Raw genomic sequence first — 18,436 nt, 5'->3', positions numbered from 1 at the left:
CGAATATTACCGGATTAAATTATACTGGATATGTTATTATTGTAATTATATTCTGTGTGAAAAGTTATTAATTCAAATGGCCCGCAATAAAAAAGTAATAACATCTTGGAATTTTTTATTTTTCTTTTCACTAGGTATATGAACTTGTTTGAATTCGACTAATTTAAATTTACATAGTAATCATGTTATGGGAGTAAACATTTTCAACTAAAAACAAATGCATATTGGAATTTAAAACTTCTAAATAATTATTGCTCCTCCACAATTTGTTTGCAATCTCTTTGAGAGACTAGCGTCACCCATGAGGTTGCACTTGTGACGCAGAAAAGTACAGCATTGCATATGAAATGTCGCAAACAATTACGACTGATGATTTCTAAGGTCAACATTAAAATTAAACGTCGATTATAAAAAAATGGCAAACTGTCATCATCATGCAATTAATCTTTAGATTTTTCCACGATTTAAAGAAAATTTTATTATTATTTGGGATCATTATCTAAACCGACCAAGCTCAAACTGACCACCTTAAGAATTCTACGGATTAGGATAAATTAAATGCTATACTTAACGGCCACGCAATTTGCCTCGGAAACACGGCTTTTCCTTTCTGGTTTTGATGTCATAAAATAAAAAAAGATAAGCTCTTTTAATTATTTATTATTTTTCGTCAGTTCTTTTTATTTTTACTTTTTCTTTTGAGGGCCCCCGCGGGGGCGTGGGGGAAGCGGGGGTGGTGTTAAACACTTATTGTTCTGATTTGGGCCCAAATAGTCACCAACAATATAAAGGGGAGGTGTAATTGGGCTCGTCTGGCCCATCTCGTAATGGTCCAACATGGCCCGTCGTAGCTAAAAGAGCATTTAATGTGGCACTCTACTCCCCGCCCCTGGCACAAGCCCCAAAAGAATGTGTTAACCGTGTGGTACGATTCAATTCAACATTTTATTCGTTTTGATTTGATTGTGTCGTAGTTTTATGATTTGAATTAAGTTAGAATTGATTTTTATTCTTTTATCAACAAAAAAATTATTCAGCAAAATTAATTGAAGTTTTTTCTATATGGAATCGTGTTAGGTCTAATTTATGCTATTTTGGTTGAATTATTTATAATTGCATATTTACAATATAAACATGGTGATCAGTTGAACCTTTGATTAATTAACATCTCTTTTTGATTGACCTCCTCCTTTCTTTAATTCACAGCACAGGAGGTCAAATTCCGATTGTTGTGAAAGTTAATGAATGAATCTAAAATCACGCTATGTAGGATTTGAACCTACGACATCGGGTTTTAAAGACCTACGTTCTACCAAACTAAACTAACAACGTTTTCTTATCAGAATAGATGGTTTCTCGATCCGCAAATCAAACAAGTGTGAATGTAAATTTTTTATGGATACCTTATTTTGACATTGTTGTTTAATTGGCATTTAGATTTTTAAAAATACTTAACCTGAAATCAGCTTTGAGAAACATCATATATGCGGTGTGTAAAATTTTATGTGGTTGAAGTTCAGATCGTTTTGCTTCAAGTTCAAGCAAAAATGGCTGAACTTCAATTATATGTGCATGAACTCCATGCAAAAACAATTAAATTGTGACTAAAATTCAAACAACTTCAACCAAATGAAACGGAAACATGTGATAGTGAAAATTTTAAACTTCTATGATAAATAATGACACTAAAATTGGATATTTATGCAGTTAGTAAATCTGACTTTGTTAAATCAGAAATTTATGTGCATCACTCCATTAGGAACTTGTATGCGGATATTTTGGTTCACAAACCCCACAACTCTTTCGTAGTTTTATTCCCCCAAAAGTATGTTCATTTCCTAATTGCGAATCTACTACTCCATTTCCAACTTCTTTCTTCTCAAATAGGGTATTGGTAGCAGGGGCGGATTTAGCTAATTATATGGGGGTTCCCGGGATCCCCCATGTATTTGTGCGGATCTTGTATTTGTATTCAGCAAATATATAAAAAAATATTATTTGGGAACCCATTAATAAAGTGTGTTGTTAGTCCAGTGGCAACAAAGAACTTTTTAAAGCTTTGCTTCGTTTGGTCAAGGGTTCGAATCGCTTGGTCACCTGTAGGTCTTTGCTTTATCTCTTTATTTTTTTAAGTTTGAAATGGGTTGAAACCCACAAGTATCAAATTCTGAATCCGCCTCTGATCGGTAGTTTGGTCCCAAACCATCTCCATCACAACTACTGTAAATTTATTACTACTACAGACTACATTACTACTGCTATTGTCTATTTCCTTAAACTATTTAAAAAAGAAAGATGAAAAGATAGAACTTCCTTATTTGGGATCATTATCTAAACCGTCCAAGCTCAAACTAACGATAAATGCTGCTGAACGGCCACGCAATAGGCCTCGGAAACACGGAATCCCTTTCTAGTTTTGATGTCGTAAAATAGATTAAATATAAGCTCTTTTTAAGAGAAAATGACCTAATAATACTACTTAAAGACTTTATATTATAAAATATAAGGATACTTTTCCTTATTTACAAAATATACCAATAAAATTATAAAGTATATCAGATTTTAGTTTAATGGGATTCCACGATTTTAGGCTTTTTTTAAGAAAAATAATCTGATTTTAAATGTGGGCTTAATTTTAGGATAGTTACCAATCAACTTCTTCTACTTTTTTAAAAGAATTCTCTTTCTCTCCCTCTCCCTCTCCTTCTATGATAGACACCATTTTCAAACCTAAAATTCATTTTATCTCCTAGAATAAATTTTCAAACCAATATTACAAAGTATTTTTTATTATTGACCTGTGTATTAATTGTATATAAAAATTGATTTATATCGTTTTGAGATATGTGTGATCATTATGTGTTTGAAATCTTTATAGTTTATATAAGTGATCATTGTGTGTTTGAAATCTTTATATTATATTATATAAACTGCAGTTTTCAAAAATGTTAAAAACTAATATATGTATGAAATGTGTATGAAATTTGCTATATATCATTTAGATATATGAGGTACAATGTGTATGAAACGTGAATAAATTCGATATGAATTAGTGTATGGAATATGGTTTGTATCAATCAGGAAACTTATTATACATATATACTTCTCATAATCTATACATACTTTGATCAGATTTTATACAATTTATATGTACTTTATCGTAATCAAAATATACATACAACTTTTACACATATTTCATACTTAAAAATTATAACGAATTTATACAGTTATACATATTGCATAGAAAAATTTATATATACTTATTTTCTGGTGTATGAATTTTGTATGGAATCTGGTTTGTATCAATTACAAATTTATTATACATATTTTCTCAAAATTTATACATATTTTGATTATATTTTATACAAGTTAAATGTACTTTATCATAATCAAAATACACAAACGATTTTTATACATGTTCGATATGTAAAAAGTATAAAATAATTTTTACAATTATACATATTGCATACAAAAATTATACATATATGTCTTCTGGTGTATGAACTTTGTACATAAAAATTACCGATTAGAATGGACTTTTTGAGTAAAAGTTGGAGAAAATTAGGGAACAATATCTCTTAATTTTGAATGGGAAGAGAAAAGTAGATGAAATAAAAGAGCAAAAGTTGGAGAAAATAAGGGAACAATATCTCTTAATTTTGAATGGAGAGAGAAAAGTGGATAAAATAAGGAAAACGATTTATTTAATGTGTTTTATTTACTTTTTTAATTTACTTTTCGTATAGATTTTGTAACAAATCTATTGATATATTTTGTAAACTGAAAAGTATCATCATGTTAAATCGTAAATATACCCACTTACTATGTACATATATGTTTTTTGCCCTTTTATTAATTACTCCCTCTATTTCAATTTATGTGAACCTATTTTCTTTTTAGTCCGTGCCAAAATGAATGACCTCTTTCCTAATTTGGAAACAAATTCACTTTATGAATGATTTATAGCCACACAAATATTCAAGACTTATTTTGAACCAGAAGTTTCAAAAATCTTCACTCTTTCTTAAATGTCGTGTCCAGTCAAATGGGTTCACATAAATTAAAATAGATGGAGTATTATTTTTTGTCAGTTCTTTTTATTTTACTTTGTCTTTGGAGCCATGGGCGTGTGGTGTTAAACACTCATTGTTCTGATTTGGGCCCAAATAGAGCCCGTTTGAACCTTATAAGCAGCTTTTTTGAGTGTTTGGCCGGCAAATTTTAAAGCCATTTTGTGCATAAAATAAGCCAAAAAAAATAATTGGGTCCATTTAACAATGATTTAAAGTAAAGCGATTTGGAAAATAAATAAGTTAGCATCCCAATTCACTTATAAGCTATTTCTAACTTATAAGCTGCTTATTTTAAGCCCATCTAAACAGGCTCATAGTTACCACACAAATTTTTTCATATTTGAAATCTTTAAATTTTGCCCTTCGCTAAATCCCATAGGTTTCAGGTTCGAACCCCCACAAAAAAAAATTCGCAAAAGTTTAAATTTCGCTTAATCTAGTCCAAAGTTAGCTTACTTATGCCTTGTTAATAGATGGAGTATTATTTTTTTTGATAATTCCTTTTATTTTACTATGCCTTAAAAGTTTTGTCCATTAAGCCATGGGCATAAACTGTGGTTTAAAACTTATGCGAGCATACTAGCCGATTTGCCTTGAAGCATATATATGTATTTTTTATATACCAAAGTTACATGGAAAAGTATTATGACTTATAAATGTCCATATTTCACACTTTGATAAGGCCGTTTATTTTAGACTTAGTCTTACCGCGTAGGCAGAAATATTTTCCCATCTTTATTTTGTTCCATCACAAAAATTGTGGTAAATGGGTAGGTACACTAGAAGAATATAGAAATCACATGGATCTCACACATTGCTAGACACAAATCGAAATTGGGGTCCGTTTAGAGAAAGCCTACGTTTCAAAATACGTTTTTTACGATGGACTAAAGAGATTGCACAACATATTCATCCAAGGCGAAACAACTTCAAATGGCAAAGAGCTCTTCCTACTATCCCCTAGCTAAGTGTAAAAGAAACTGTTAATGTAATAGTTGCTCCTAGTTTGACTTATACAAGTTAGCGAGAGTAGGAATTTTACCATGTACTTTTAACTTTGTTTTGATTTGATTTTTCATAATAAATACTTTCAACCAAAAAAAAAGTTTGCCTTATAAGGAAAGTTTAAATTATTTTTAGGGGCAGATTTTTCATTATGCGGATCCGGCATAACTTTAACTTTTCTTAAAGATTGCATATTCAGTAAAATTATTTTTTATTTTTATGCTTGAAACCCGAGAATATAATCTTTCCAAGCAAGGGAAAATTTAAAGATCACAAATATGAAGGGCAAAATTTAAAGACCACATTTGAAAATTTAAAGACCACCCCAAACGAAGGGCAATCCGTGCAAAAAAATGCAATATAAAGGGGAGGGAAATATTTTGGACCATCGAGTAATGGCCCGACATGGCCCGTCGTAGCTAAAAAAGCATTTAATGGGGGTGGCACTCTACTCCCTACCCCTGGCACAGGCCCCAAAAGAAACTGTTAATCGTGGTGGTACGATTCAATTCAATACTTTTATTCGTTTTGATTTGATTGTGTCATAATTTTATGATTTGGATTAAGTTAGAAATTATTTTTATTCTTTTGTCAACAAAAAAGTTATTATTCAGTAAAAATGATTAAAGTTTTTTCTATTTGAAAACGTGTTAGGTCTAATTTCTGTTATTTTGGTTGGATTATTCGTAACTGCATATTTACAGTATAAGCGTGGTGATCAGTTGGACCTTTGATTAATTAACATCTCTTTTTAATTGACCTCCTCCTTTCTTTTAATTCACAGGCACAGGAGGTCAAATTCCGATTGTTATGAAAGTTACTGAATGAATTTAAAAATCACGCTATGTAGGATTTAAACCTACAACATCGGGTTTTAAAGACCCACGTTCTACTGAACTAAATTAAGAGCGCTTTCTTATCAAAATAGATGGTTTTCCAATCCACAAATCAAACAAGTGTGAATGTAAATTTTATATGGATACCTTATTTTGACATTATTGTTTAATTGGCATTTAGATTTTAAAAAATACTTAAACTGAACTCAGCTTTGAGAAACAACATATATGCAGTGTGTAAAATTTTATGTGATTGAAGTTCATATAGTTTTGCTTCAAATTCAGGCAAAAATGACTGAACTTCAATTATATGTGCATGAACTTCGAACAAAAATAATTGAATTGTGACTGAAATTCAAGCAACTTCAACCAAATGAAACTTAAACATGAGACAGTGAAAATTTTAAACTTTTATGATAACTTAAGTAATGACACAAATTGGGTATTTATGCAATTAGTAAATTAAATCTGAACTTTCTTAAATCAGAAAGTTATGTGCATTATTCCATTAGGAACTTGTATGCGGATATTTTGGTTCACAAACCCCACAACCCTTTCGTAGTTTTATTCCCCCAAGTATATTCATTTCCTAATTGCGAATCTACTACTCCATTTCCAACTTCTTTCTTCTCAAATAGGGTATTGGTAGTTTGGTACCAAACCATCTCCATCACAATTCACAACTACTGCAAATTTATTACTACTACAGTACTACTACTACTATTGTCTATTTCCTTAAACTATTTAAAAAAGAAAGACGAAAAGATAGAACTTCTTTACTGGAGTATAGATGATCAGATTGTTTTTGTAGGATGGAAAATGAAAATCCAAAAAATTGATGTGGCAGACAGTAGCATCCATTCACCAAACACAGTTGCCACGTAAGCTATAGATAACATATTTCCACGTGTAAATCTTCACACCACACTCAAATAACTCAAACCCACTATAGATATTTTGAGGTTACATTTGGATAGAATTAATTTATGCTGCCACACTTCACTTACTACTACAATCTCGCTAAATCAAGAACCATTCTTGTTTTTTCCATCTTAGTTTTCAGTTTTCTTTTTTTCTCTCTTCTTCATCAATGTTCTGATTTATCAACAACCCATACATATTTATCAGATCCCTATGGCTTTACCTCAAATCTTACCTTCACCTTACAAACCCCACTTAAACCCTAATCATCTCTTCTTAACTCATCAACCCAATTACCATTTTACCCCTCAATGTCAATCATTACTCCGTCGCCGGCGTAACCCGACCCGTATCATCCAATGCTCCGCTTCATCCTTCCCTGAAAAACACCACACAAATGGTCCTTCACATCCCCCAAACGACGTCGTTGAACTCCCACTTTTCCCACTCCCATTAGTTCTCTTCCCAGGTGCTATCCTTCCACTTCAAATCTTCGAATTCCGTTACCGTATAATGATGCATACACTCCTCCAAACAGACCTTCGTTTCGGCGTAATTTACTCAGACACAACAACAGGTACATCCGACGTTGGTTGTGTCGGAGAAGTCGTTAAACATGAACGACTTGTCGACGACAGGTTTTTCTTAATCTGTAAAGGACAAGAAAGGTTCCGTGTTAACAAACTTGTACGGTCTAAACCGTATTTAGTTGCTGAGGTGACGTGGCTTGAGGATAGACCATCTGGTAATGAGGGTGATGACGTGGAAGGGTTAGCTAATGAAGTTGAAAGTTATATGAAAGATGTGATTAGGTTGTCTAATAGGTTGAACGGGAAAGGTGAGAAAGAAGCAACGGATTTGAGAAGGAATTTGTTTCCAACGCCTTTTTCGTTCTTTGTTGGGAGTACTTTTGAAGGAGCACCAAGGGAACAACAAGCGTTACTTGAGTTGGAAGATACTGCTATGAGATTGAAGAGAGAAAAAGAGACTTTGAGGAATACTTTGAATTATTTAACTGCTGCTTCTGCTGTTAAGGATGTGTTTCCATCTTCTTGAAACAAACATGTAAGAATTTTGGGTTGTGTAATTTATATATACATGGTGATGAATTGTGTTAAGAATTTGTAAATTTTGATGCCTAATAGTACTAGTTCTTGCAAGGTTTTATAGTGTGGGATTGATTTATGTTTTGCTGCAATTGGATGGATATTAACTACTATTGATAGTGTGGTTTCTTTTCCTTGAGATTCGAATTAGTTTGGAGATGAATTCATCAATAAGCAGTGATCTTTTTAGGCTTTTGAGTGGGACAGACTTTTGTAATTCATCTTTGAATTCAAGCAGTTAATGTTGCTTATCATATTCACCAAAAAGGTGATCTACAATTGCTCACCTTCTGCATTAGGGAGAGTGTAAGCTAAACCAGCAGTAAAAGAACTTCCTTTTGGAATGGTACTTTAACATTTTCTCTTGCTTGTTATTGTGTGAATACACACACATAGATGCTACAATATGTAGCATGAATCTCTCTTCCTCAAAGAGAGTTATGCATCAAACTGTTCAGGAGTATTTTAGATAGAAACGACGCAGAATTATGCTGCATGAGTAGCGTTTAGCAACAGACACTATGATCTACCTCCTTAGGTCTATCAGTATTCTTCTGCAATCTACCGCGATGCTGTCTTCAATACTGCGAAGGGGAGTAAGGTTTAAGTTGCATTATTTCACTGAATAATTTAGATCTTAATAGCAGATGGCCAACACAGCACCATTCATTATTTTTCTACCTAAGCCAGAGTTAACACTATTCATTATTTTTCTACCTAAGCCAGAGACCTTGCATCACATCTGTTTTTCACTGTATTTGTAATTTTGATGCCTAATACTAGTTCCACAACGTTTTGTAAATTGGATCGATTAACAACTTCTATTGGTATTGTGGTATCTTTTCCTTGAGGGCTGAATTAATTTGAATCTGAATACATCAAAAAGCTATGATCTTTTCAGGATCGCGAATGACATATTCGTTTGCTTCCATCATTGATTTCAAGTAGTTAATGTGTGTTATCATATATTAGCCAGAAAGGTGATCTCGCATTCATCACCTTCTGCAGTAGGGTGATTGTCAGCTAAACCAGCATCGAAAGATTATCCTTTTGCAATGGGACTTTAACATCTTAATTTTGCTTGTTACTGTGAATACACACGAATAGATGCTGCAATTATGTAGCATGCTCTCCTCTTCCTCAAAGAGAGTTATGAATCAAACTGTTCAGGAGTGTTTTACTGTTTGGAACGAAACTGCATAGAATTTTTGTCAAACTATGACAGCATATTGTGCATGAGTAGTTTTTAGCAACACACTTTGATCTACCTCCTAGGTCTATCAGTATTCTTCTGCAACAATGCTGTCCTCAATGCTGCAGTGGAGTAAGGTTTGTTGTACCATTTCACTGAATAATTTAGCTCTCAGTAGCAGATGGACAACTCACACCATTCATTATCTTTCCACCTAAGCCAGAGACATTGCATCACCTCTGTTTTTCCTTTATGCTAATTACGTCTAGTAATATGCTTCATCTTTCAGCTTAGTGATTTAAAACATATTCTCTTGCTAATATTGGGACTAAAACTTGCAAATCATACCATCTTGCTCCCAGCTTCGCTGAGGGGCTTAGGCCTCATTTTTTTTTTTTTGAGACTTGTAACAAGGGCTTAGGCTTCATTTTTTCCATTAAGATTAAGACGTCTAAATTTGAATGCACATCTGAATGATTAAGATGATGTCTCTAGGTCTGAACACTGAATGATTAAGACTGTTTGTTTTTCAACATCTGAATGTGCATAATGTATTCATTTAAACATAATAAATATACAATTCAACTAAAAAATAATAAATATCAAAAAATAAATATAATAAAATAAAATATTATTTGATAAAAAATGAAACACTTATGTTCACTAGTAATGGTGGAGATGATTTGTAGTCGTGGTGGGTGGTGAGTGGAGGTGGAGGAGTGGGTGGGTGGTCGATGGTTGGGGTAAGGGGTGGTGGTGGGGGTGGTGTGAAGTGGGGTTGGGGGTGAGAGGTGGGCGTAGTGGGGAGTGAGAGTGGGGGTGGGTGGTGTGGGGTTGGTGGTGGGGTGGGACGTGGCGAGCGAGGGTGGGTGGTGTGGGAGGGTAGGGGTTGGTCGGGTGGGGTTGGTGGGGAGGGTGCGTGGGGGAATGGTGTGGTTGAGGTGGAGGTTGGGTGGTGGGGTAGGGTTGGGGTGGGGGTGGGTTGGAGTGGAGGGTGGGTGGTGGGGTGGGATTGAGGTAGAGGCGTGGGGTTGGGTGTGGAGCTTGTGGTAAAAAAAAATTCATGGTGTGGGTTTAAGATCTTAATGATTAAGACTTCTGTCTTAACAATGCAAACAAATGAACTTAATAGCGTCTTCAATGCTGCAAACAAATGGGCCTTAGTAGCAAAGAGATATCTACCCTATCGGGAAGTTGTATTGGACCATTTCACTAGAATGGCATTTTAGATCTCAAAGTTGCAGATAAACGGACGGGGGCAACTCACACCATTTTTATCTTTAATAGGGCCACCTAAGCCAGGGTTATAAGTGGGTTGGGTAAAAAATTTTTATTCTTGTTCATCACCTCTTTACTACTAAAAGTATAAGCATGATTCTTGGAAGTTTGTAAGATTTCTCATTTCTGTTTAGTAAATTCTTACTTGTTAAAATGTGACTTCTATCTTTAAAATCAATATTTTTTTTTATTAAACTTACGATTTAATAGACTATTTTATTTGTTTAAGCTTGTACAAAACCTTTCCTATTTATCGGTGATCGCCTAATTACTCTTACGATTAACAATATTCATTTAAAAGAAATCACTAAAAAGACATCTACAAAAAGGTGAAATACTACCTTGCAATTATACTTACTCACAAGTTTGTCTTTAGTAATTAAGATAAATCATTTTTTAACTCGAGATATTCTTCAAGCTTACCCTAAAGATGGTTTTGTGTATTCTCATGCTAAACATAGTAAAATATGTAAATTCTAGTTCTATTTTGAAATTTGAATGTCAAAAGAAAAAAAATCCATTTTACTAATCATTCATCTAATTGTTTTAAGAAAATATGTCATGCTTCGACATAAAGAGGAAAAATGAAAGATAACATAAACGGGGCGGGGCGGGGCTATGTTTCCTAAAAAGCTTACAACTTACAGTAACTCTAACATGATCCATGTCACAAGTGCTATTTTTCTTAGAAGCATCATCTTACATAAACAGATATGGCTTCTAATTACAGCTAAATTAGTACCTCTGTGACTGTTCTCTTGGCTAGAGAGTGCAACTAAGGCTTCTAGGACGGTAACTCTAACATGAACAGTGTTTATTTTTCCACTCCTTCCCCTTTCTTCCCAACAACATTTGTTACTTAAAGAAGAACAAGAGCCAACCTTCACCATCTACTCAAGTGTCATGCAGTTCATTCTATGTTAATAGGAAACTTTCAGGTAATGACGCCTACTTTGATGTTAGCTGAACAAGCTACTGGGAGCATTTTCTTCTATTTCCTGCTGTAAGTATGTAATTCTCCACATAGTACTAAACTTCTAACCCCAAAAGCTCGACTAGGAATCGTTTTCGCAATTCTCTGTTGTGACTATAAAGTTTTGGTGAAAGCAGTCAGCTTCTAATCCCAAAATTGTAAGTTTGAAGGATCTCTCCTTGGGGTACTACTAAGCATACGAGAGTCACTTTCACAAGGCCAGTTAGACTTAAAGGCTCATTCCAAGTGCCTTGCCGGTTCACTCTTTCCTATGATACAGTTTTGCACCCTTTGCAGCTACACTGGTCTATTCAGATGCAGGTTCATCTGGCTCTCTGTCACTAGTAAACCACTATGTAGCTAATGATTTTGTATTAAGCAAAAACTATGTAAATCTACTTTTGTTAGTCTCTGCTACTACTACAATAGCAATAGCATTTCCACACAACCTAGACAAAGGCATAAACTTTAAGGCAATATGGTCTTGGAGAAAAGGAACTGCAGAAGAAGAGACTAACGAAGATATATATTCATGCCCACCAACAAAATTGCAACAACAAGAATGCATTCAAAAACAAAGAACTGGAAAACCTAAACGCGATAACAAAGTAAGTAATTAAAACCCCTCCAAAATCACCATTCTGGGAAAGAGTCAAGTACACGGCATATATTAACAGTTTCTTTGGTTCGGCCTTTTTCATTTTCTTTAGGGATTGCCTTTCTTCTACGCCAAATATATTTCTATTTGAAGGCTTGACGAGATTAAGAACAAATAGCCATTCAACATGCAACAATGGAAATTATAGCTTGCTTCCAACATATTTCTTTCCAACTGAACTCTTATGTAGTAATTTTATAGTTTCAACAATCTACTGTTACTTTATAAATGAAAGGAAAAGCAGACTTAACTCTCAGAAGTTTACCACCCTTTAGGTAGACTAAAGATTTATTAACAGAATAATATTATACTAGTAAACATAGTGATAAAAGGTCGTCATCTAGAAACTGAAAAGTCTCAGATACTACTAAAACGCAAGCTGATAATGTGATACAAGAGTTATAGTGGTAATTATCGTCTCACTAGCAGCAACTACATCAGTTTTTACATATACAAAATTATATCTCACAACAACATTAATATGTAATTACTAAGGGGTAGATGTGTATGTACCCCCACATAGTGTAAATCCGCAAAATCATGAATATGGCTAAAAGATAATGACGTTTTGCCAAGCTCCTACGCCTAGAAAGGGTAATTGAGACCTCCGAATTTCCCGGTAAATGCTTCCCTCTGAGACTGTTGCACTGTAGTAGCATTGCTCATTCGCTGCATTAAAACAAATTAACTGTCAAAACACAGTAGCAAAGGGTGAAAGAAAATGTATATAAACAGCACATCAGAAAAGAAGTTTAGAAGTGGAGATACACCTTGAGGCAAAGGTTCCGACTTGTGTCACAAATTGGATAATCATGTGGGCAACAGTGGCGTCCATCATTACAACAAACTGCTGAATCCAAACCGCAACATTTCCAAGAAAGGCATACTCCGATAAACCTCCAACCACAGCAGCAGGTTTCACCTTGACCACATGAGGTAAACGTACTGCATTTAGATGGACTAGGAGCTGGAGGAGTTGGTGGATTTGGGCTACTCTTAGTTGGATAGGAAGCTAGCATATTTATCCCACAGATCCCTTCTTGATTCCCAGTATTACGCTGCATGTGCATATAACCATTTATTCCCCAGCTTGTTCCCCATGAATTCTTTATGATCCAGTAATCAAGTCCATTTTCGGAACCATATCCAACAATCAGTACTGCATGATCTAGTGATGTAGAGCACGGCCCAGTGAATATCCCCTGCAACACAAAGACAGCAACTTTACAATTCTATTACCACAAACTACCTAAGATGATTAGGAGATTGGTAATTCGGATCTGGAAGAGACCTTCGAATATGATTGAAATGCTCTCGCACTGCCACATATCCCAACACTCACAGGTTGAGTTGCCACCGCCTTTAGAAGCTCGTCCTCATCATTTTGAGGAATGTCAGTATATCCATCAATGGTCACAACACGTCTTTGTAGCTGCAAAGTTGACAAGTTAAGCAAAGCAGTCATGTTTATTTTGTTCATAGGGGTTGTTTGGTTGCTGGTTAGGAAGTGAATTATTCATGTATTAAAATCAACATAACTAGTATCATGTTTGGTAGCATTTTAGTTGCTATGTATTAAATTCAATACACCAAGTACAGTGTTTGGTTACCAGCTTACAATCCCGCATAACTAATACATGTATAAGTTATGAGGAAATCTATGTATTATTTCATGCAGGGTAGAAGATGAAACAACTAAAACCTGCATAGCTAAAACCTGCATTACTAATACTTGCATAACTCTAACCAGCAACCAAACGACCCTAATTGCTTTATCTGGAATAAACTTGTCCTAAGTTCTCTATAATAAATAAAAGGAATCCAGAGCAGAACATATATAGGACAACAAGCACATTTATTACAGGATTAGGAGCAAGAAGATGGTTGGGGCGTGTCATAAGCCAAATCAAGATGGGCGAGGCCAAGGTTTACTGCCTTAAGGGAGTGGGAGGTGCCTACTTTGCATGACTTATTTGTGGTCATTTTATTTGCGCCATTTTCCTAGTCACCAACTTTCAATTCAGGTGCCACCAATAACGTTGGCTTCGAATGAGATTAACCATGTGATACTGTCAGCCTTCAAGCATATATTAAAACATTTCCTTTTCAATTGTAATTACAATTCATTTGCAGACCCTTTTAGCTGATGAAATTGTAATACTACATTCAAGAATAATTAGGTACCTTATTTTTGTTGCATGTTCCTTCCCTTTCTCTAAAAGGGTAATCCTTTTCAGTGTCAATGCCACCATTCTTTATGACAAATTCAAAAGCATAGTCCATTAATCCACCTCCACAACCATCATTGTAACTTCTGTCGCAATCAATTAACTCCTGCTCAGAGAGGCTAACAAGAGATCCAGTGGTAATCTGATTGATACCTTCGATTGCACCAGTGGCTGAGAATGACCAGCAAGCACCTGGAAAATGAAACAAAAGTAACTGTTTTTAGTTACGGAAGGTAGTAGCTGGGATTAAGTAAATGTAATGGCAATAGAATGACAATGTTGTGGACAAGGGAAAATTTCACTCATTGTCCGAATAAATTTACAAAAAAGGCTACAATTTCACTTCTGTCCTATGTTCAGGCTGATATTACCAAACATTTCGACAGAAAAAAATTACTTGAGATAAGAATAAGGCAAACTTCACTAAGTGAGAATTATGTGCAGTCATAAAAGTTGTTTTGCCAAAGTAACAAGTCTAAGTCCCCCCCAAGCAAATTCTGCATTGGGAAGAAAGTATAGTTCCACATATCTGACAGTCAAATTACCTGCTATAAAACATCATACTAGTATGCGTCACAAAATTGACAATTGAAAAATAATAAAACATGTTTCTTTGATTGCTCAAACAAGTAGAGAATCATAGGGCACAATTGTGTACACAGTTGCAAAAACAAAATGAAGATAAAACACGATGAGTTATGAGTCAATGGTCGAAGGACCCAAAAATGAATCAGATTGGCTTATTTTAGGTGCTTTTAAGCCAAAATAGCTTTTAAGCACTTTTGTAGTGTTTGGATGAGATAAAAAAGTGCTTTAAGCACTTGTTTTTAAGCCAAAAGCCATAAGCCCATCCAAACAGGCTCTAAAGCTGGTAGCCAGTTCTGATTGTAATGCAAATTTAAGTGGAAAGTACTCTCCTCTGGAAGACAGAAGACCAAGATAGTGAGAAGATCTCCCTCATCTATTCAACAAAGTTCACTAGAAAGAAATAAACAATGAAAGAGCAGATCTCATGAGTAGTCTGGTAAAGTTTATACTCCAATTGCTAAGACAAATGATAATTCAACACTATTTTACTCCTCTTATGTGCTATGTTCATGATCTTTGTAACACTATTTCTCACCTGTCCATCAGTCAATATAAAGCGAGATACTGTATCAGCATATCCAATTACTCTCATCTTCCAGTCACTCTTAAAGATATATTTTCGCATACATAGAGATGAAAATTGAAACTAAGAAACAAATAGTAACTTTTTCTCTCTGATAATGAGAAACAAACAGAACAATTGTTCCCAATTAACTCGCGATAGGATTAGCTCATAAGGCTAAGTTTCAGGGTCCTAAGTTTCAACAACAACTTACTACTACTATCAAACTGGTTTTGGTTGGTTTATGAATCCTCAATATCCATTCCACTCCATTTTCATTATGCTCCCTCCGTTCACTTTTACTTGTCCAGTATTTCAAAAATAGATTTTCACTTTTACTTGTCACTTTTAGCATATCAAGAGAAGACAATTTTATTTTTCATGTTTTACTCATAGTATTAATTACTCAATTCAAATCATTTTTCAAATCCAATAAAAATATGCACTAATTAATATGGGCACATTGGTAAAGTATGCACTTCATTTATTATTTCTTAAACAACGTGAAAAGTCCAAAGTGAACAAGTAAAAGTGAACGGAGGGAGTAATACTTAAAAGATTGTCTTTTGGGGAAACCCAAGAGTTCCTAAAACAAGAATTCTCTACATTCAAGGCTAGGTTTCAAGTTTCAACGTTCAATGAAGTAAATTAGTAGATAACTTCATCCTGTCAAACAGTACAAGAAAATAAAAAAGGAAACTGAAAGTTTAAGTACAATTACCAGAATCTCAACTCCCAAACAACAAAAAGAAAACTAAAATAAACAAAACTAACATCACAAGTTTCAGTATTCTGATAAGTAAGATCATAAACATAAAAAAAAAAAAAAAACTGATCTTGGTTCAGCTATGCACAAATTATATACTAAGGAGATGCTACTTAAAACAAGGCAATAATAAACTCAACATACCACAACTTCCTTGATTTTTAACATTAGTAACAGCTCCTTTTTCTCTCCAATCCAAAGAAGAAGGAATATCAACATCACCAACATCACTCAAAACACCACCAAAAGAAGAATCTCCATGTTTCAATCTAATAAACTCATTAGCAGAAGATGACAACCCCAAGAAAGATTTCTTAAACTCATGATGAGTAAGATCAGAATAAGCATTAAGACCTAGGGTATAACTGGAATTCCCTTTACTATTATGCTCTGTAATATAAGCATAGTTTTCTTCAAAAACCTTAAATCTATACACCCTTTCTTGTTCTGAAGAATATGTTTTTCCATGTTGCTGACACCAATTTTCAAAAAGATCATAAATTGATGAACAATTGCAAATTGGTCCTTGAAAGATTAGCAAAACAAGAAACAAAGATTGCCATAACAAATTCATTTTTAAAGGGTGCCTGAGAAATTTGAGATGTGAGAGAAAAATTGTAAAATGGGGTTGGTTGATATTTGCAGTTTTTTCGGAATAAATATCGGAGCACTAACCAAAGAGTGAGAGAAATGTGGGCTTGTTCTATTGGTACAGAAAGGTTCCAAGTTTCTGTTTTCTAAGCCTCCAAATTGTTAAAGTAGGAAAAAACAATAAAATTTCTAGTCTTTGCTAGTGACAATGACCAATTGAAACATGTTACATGTGATTAGGGATGTAGGAGTTTGATGGAATTAAGTAACTTTGATTCTTAATTTTATATTTATCTAAAAAAATATTTAATATTAATTCAGTAACTTAAAAGGATAAAAAGCTTAAATTCATAAATTTTAAATCTTGACTATATTCTAGATAGTGTTACCAACAAGTGATTATAATGGGAGGCTGTGTAATCTTTCGTCTTTAAATTGAGGGTTCGAGTTCGAGCGTTGGTTATGAAGTTATATTTGTTAGATAGCATCTTGTCCTTAATGTCGGACTTTCCACCGCAAGTCAGAATTTTATCGAGCTCCAATATAATTATCGGACATCTAGTGAATTTTTCTCTTTAAAAAAATGACGTGTCGGATTTATTTTACGTTAGATTTGATCCAAAGAGATACTTGTGAACAAAATTGTCCACACAAACGTAGGTCATGTGTTAAACATGACAACATAGGAATAATTGGGTACGGTTTTAGCCATAATGTTACCCTACCAAAATCCAACAACCTCTCATCAATTTTGTCTTATTTAATTCTCTAACGCATGGTTCAAAATTTCGTACTAATTCCAGTATTTTGTAACCAAATACCCTTGTTTGGCAATAACGATGAAACATATGAATCTCCCTTTTAAGTGTGCTCTTGTTACTCATTTCAACTATTACAAAACTCTCGAATATTACCATTTGTGTACATTGACATTTTGATAATATTTTGTTGAAGTTAGAAAAAAAAGAAAAAAAAAAGAGTTGAAATTGAAATTGAAAAGTATCTTAGAAGTTGAATTTTAAACCCTCTTTATCAATTACAACTTCAAATATTCTTTTTCAAACTTCAAGAAAATCATATCCGGACACCTACTTAAAATTATTATAACAAAGGCAATACGTAGTCTTCACGGGGAGTATATCAATAAATCTTACCTTTTGAATTTATTACCGTGCAAAGGCTAAAATCAGAGTACCATAAAAGTTGTGGTGGAGGTAGATTCGGGTAATGGGAAATTAAGAGATCAAAAGCTGATAAATCTAGAAATTCATAATTAAATTATAAACAAAAATCTGATTATCTAAAGTGGGTAAATACTTTTACATTCTCTTTTTTTTTTTTTGCTTAATAAAAAGTTTATTTAAATGTGAAGCGCTATTCTGCAAACGGCAAAAAGCCAAAAACCAACATATATTCGTATACTACCAATTAGAAGACAATCGCCTTGATGATGGTTAATCGATCCTATACAACAAAAGTTGATGAAATAGAATAATACACAAATATTCATGTATACTTAACTCGAATTTTCTGTTACATAACTAAATTTTGTGTCCTATAACCACTTATATTCGTTTAGAGGGCCATAAGTACCACTCTTTTTTATCACTTCTTCCTCTACTCTTCTCGGCAACTCTTGAAAATAGAAAAGAAAAATTG

General features: G+C 33.9%; 2 protein-coding genes across 2 annotated transcripts; one reads left to right on the top strand and one right to left on the bottom strand.

The window, feature by feature from the left end:
* Positions 1-6,884: 6,884 nt before the first annotated feature.
* Positions 6,885-7,995, top strand: LOC132033175 (uncharacterized). The gene has a single exon (XM_059423064.1). The coding sequence runs from the start codon at positions 7,049-7,051 to the stop codon at positions 7,889-7,891; it is 843 nt and encodes a 280-aa protein (XP_059279047.1). The 5' UTR covers positions 6,885-7,048; the 3' UTR covers positions 7,892-7,995.
* Positions 7,996-12,404: 4,409 nt separating this feature from the next.
* On the bottom strand, positions 12,405-16,918 carry LOC132033174 (zingipain-2). Its single transcript, XM_059423063.1, has 5 exons — positions 16,331-16,918; positions 14,227-14,462; positions 13,334-13,474; positions 12,813-13,244; positions 12,405-12,711 (listed from the first exon to the last, which is right to left on the bottom strand). The coding sequence occupies exons 1-5, from the start codon at positions 16,758-16,760 to the stop codon at positions 12,628-12,630; spliced, it is 1,323 nt and encodes a 440-aa protein (XP_059279046.1). The 5' UTR covers positions 16,761-16,918; the 3' UTR covers positions 12,405-12,627.
* Between the last annotated feature and the right edge of the window lie 1,518 nt (positions 16,919-18,436).

The sequence above is a fragment of the Lycium ferocissimum genome, chromosome 10 (genome assembly GCF_029784015.1).
Source record: "Lycium ferocissimum isolate CSIRO_LF1 chromosome 10, AGI_CSIRO_Lferr_CH_V1, whole genome shotgun sequence".
NCBI classification, from domain to species: domain Eukaryota; kingdom Viridiplantae; phylum Streptophyta; class Magnoliopsida; order Solanales; family Solanaceae; genus Lycium; species Lycium ferocissimum.
This window is presented reverse-complemented; position numbering and strand designations above follow the sequence as displayed.